The sequence below is a fragment of the Ascochyta rabiei genome, chromosome 3 (assembly GCF_004011695.2).
Source record: "Ascochyta rabiei chromosome 3, complete sequence".
In the NCBI taxonomy this organism is placed as follows: domain Eukaryota; kingdom Fungi; phylum Ascomycota; class Dothideomycetes; order Pleosporales; family Didymellaceae; genus Ascochyta; species Ascochyta rabiei.
Window position 1 is genome coordinate 458,897 of NC_082407.1, and position 3,170 is coordinate 462,066.

General features: G+C 47.8%; 1 protein-coding gene across 1 annotated transcript, besides 1 other annotated feature; it reads left to right on the forward strand.

Moving 5' to 3' along the window:
- Nucleotides 1-63: part of a dispersed repeat that runs on past the window's edge.
- A 1,957-nt stretch (nt 64-2,020) lies between these two features.
- Nucleotides 2,021-2,580, forward strand: EKO05_0001827 (Salicylate 1-monooxygenase; the record flags this gene model as incomplete). The annotated part of the gene is made up of 3 exons (XM_038942394.2): nt 2,021-2,220; nt 2,268-2,316; nt 2,338-2,580. The coding sequence occupies 3 exons, from the start codon at nt 2,021-2,023 to the stop codon at nt 2,578-2,580; spliced, it is 492 nt and encodes a 163-aa protein (XP_038795301.2).
- Nucleotides 2,581-3,170: the final 590 nt, after the last annotated feature.

A 3,170-nucleotide genomic window follows, 5' to 3' on the forward strand; every position in this document is an offset into this window, starting at 1 on the left:
CCCGACCCGGTTGGCTGCCGAAATCTAGTAAGTACGACACAGAAAAGCACCTAATCCCCTCTAATGCAACCAGCCACCTAAGAGCTCAGGACGAAAGGCCCTTTGCTCTGACCCGGACTTGTATCGTCCTTTTTGAATCCAACGATACACTTGATCCCGACCATTCAGTCTACTGAGGGTACGGTGGTCTGATATCCTCGTGGCTCCGATCACCCTAATCCTTTGATCGCACGATCTTGGAGTGGACAGAGTAACCGGATTTGTGTACTGAAACTACAGACGCAGGATTCCAGGACGCATTGGAGCTGAATTATGTAGCTCTTGATCAAAAGATACCGCTCGAATCGCTGGTGAACTGTGCTTGAAAGTGATATTCTCGCTGCAACAAGGGCTTTTGCTTCTGTTGCCTTTATACCAATTATGAACCTTCAACCTAATCCTTGCGTGTGAATCTACAGCGTCAGCCTTGCTAGCGTTAATCCAGGCCGACTACACGAGTCAGCTCTCAACGCGTGTCGGGTACCAAGGCACGGTACAGATAACTTGATATGATGCAGGTTGTTGTTCCTGCCGCCTGTTAAGCCGAGCTGTTGCTACCAGCCAAATAACTGTCGCCATTTGCGTGATCCGAGTTTCGCATTGACCGTGTTTACCCAGTTTAATCAGATGCACGTCCGACAACTATCGTGGCGAGTCGGTCCGCTGCCGCCTTTGTGGATACATCTATACATCGGGGAAAATGAGCTAGCGGCTACTGCTAGTTTGCAAATGAATTGTACATCAGAGGACGGCTTCCTTGACCCTGAGGCCCACTATGCCAGGCGTATACGCCGATTTACTTGCGTCCAACAATTTTCGACTGAAGTTTGATGCACAGGTTACTGTTGCGGTGTAAGAAATACTACATATAGTAAGGACGGATAATAAGGTTGAACACATAATCCCAAATACCCCTCACGCATTATCAACAGCATTCACATTAAGACATTACTGCCATGCCGGGAATCAGAACCACGCAGATGGAGCGAGAGCCACCGTCTGGAATCTCGGTTCTCACAGTGGGAGCTGGCATTGGAGGGCTCACCTTCGCCATCGAGGCCTACCGCAAAGGTCATGATGTTCGAATTATTGAACGCTCTCCTGAAGGACAGTACTCAGGTAAATTGATGAACTGTTCGTAGATGTGTGTATGACTTACATTGTCTGCAGGAGAAATAATCATAATTACTGCGCCAGCTCTTCAAACTCTGAAGAAATGGCCCACATTCATGGATCGCGCTGGAGAGGCCGGGTATTTGCCTGTTATTGAGCTGCGTAAATAGGATGGCACACTCATTAACGTGCATTCTCCAGGCGATGCGACTGGAGACACTCCGACATTGAACATCTACCGAAGGAAGTTGCATTATCTCCTCTTTACCTACGCTAAAGAGCTCAACATCCCAATCACCTTTAATACACCGGTTCTTAAATACTTTAAGACTCCTGATGTTGGCGGTGTGATCCTCGAAAACGGAGAGAAGCTCACAGCGGATGTGGTTGTCGCCGCTGATGGCGTTGGCTCCAAGTCTTGTGCCGTAACCGATGGCAACAAGGACGCCCTAATTAGCTCGGGCTTTATCCTATACCGAATTTCCTTCCTAGTCAGCAAGGCTCTCAAAAACCCTATCATTGCTAAGGAGTTTGAAGGCTACCAGGACTGAGGCTTTATATACATTGGACCTGGTGCCCACGTGCCGGTAAGTTTCCTCTCAAGCTTTCTTTGGCCACTTGCTGACTATTCGGTAGATTAGCAAGGGAGGAGACGACCTGTGCTGGCTCTTAACATGCAAGGTAACTGTCTTTTCTAATATCATGTTACACTCGCTGAGCACAACAGGACGAAGATAGCTCATCTATAGAGAGTTGGTCAAAAGCTACAACGACAGACAGAGCACTTGAGATTGTTAAAGACTGGGACCCGCTAGTGACTGAAGTCATCAAAGCTACGCCCAACAACAGGGTTCTTGACTGGAAGCTGATGTGGCGTGACCTGCAACCCCAGTGGACTTCCAAGATTGGGCGTGTGGTCCAGCTCGGCGACGCCGCCCATCCCTTCTTGCCCACCTCTTTCAGTGGCGGCACGATGGCAATGGAGGATGCCTACTCGCTCGCAGCGTGTCTCTACATTGCTGGGAAGAAAGATGTTCCTCTTGCTATAAAGGTGCACAACAAGCTTCGGTACGTCAGCTAAATCCTTGTTTCCTCCAGACAACTAAATCTCGCAGGTTCGAGCGCGTTTCATGCGCGCAGAAACTTGGCTACAAGAACCGCGAAGTGTTTTACAACACCAATTAGAAAACCCAAAAAGAGGACTTGAAGCCCATTAAGAAGATGGTTGGCGATTGGCTGACGTATTATAACCCCAAAGAGTACACATACAAGAATTATGAAAAGTGCGCTGAGCATCTGCGTACAGGCGCACCTTTCGAAAACACAAACCTGCCTCCTGGCTACAAGTACAAGCCTTGGACTGTTAGAGAGCTTCTGGACGCTTCGGAACGTGGAGAGGAGCTGCACGATGAGGGAGACTGGTCATAAGTGTTCAACCTACACTTATCTACTAGTCCAGATAGTATATCCAGCTTGTGACGTTGACAATTTCTTCTTCTTTACAATTCCTCTTCTAGAAGTTAGATATACGAGCAAATTTATCAAAAGACTATTCTTGATCTATCCGAACTATTCATCTAACTACTGTAACCTGAAAAGCTGCGATATCAGCATAGAGTAAATGGTTCCTGAAAGTTCGTGGCCGCGGGTGCGCTGCAGTGGCTTCATAACCTATCCAACAGCTTCTCCACGTGTGAGCATCTTAGGCTTAGGGCGAAAGACCACTTCCAGATGATTCTCGATACTACCAAGCTCTCCCTGCGCTTTTGTATCCTCTTTAGCTTCTCGCTCTCCATCGCTGGGTCCAGCTTCGAATGCGCCCCTGTAACCTCTCAGGCGCATATCTTGAGCGAATTTGATAAAAAGCTGTTGAATGAGTTGCTGCTCAGAATCAACGGATTTTCTCAAATAAATCAACGGCAGTGTCAATGTTGATTAGTCAGAAAAACGGCGCTTCGTAATGGCCCACGATAGCAGACTTGAGGATATTATTAACACGCATGCTAACCTATATCGGG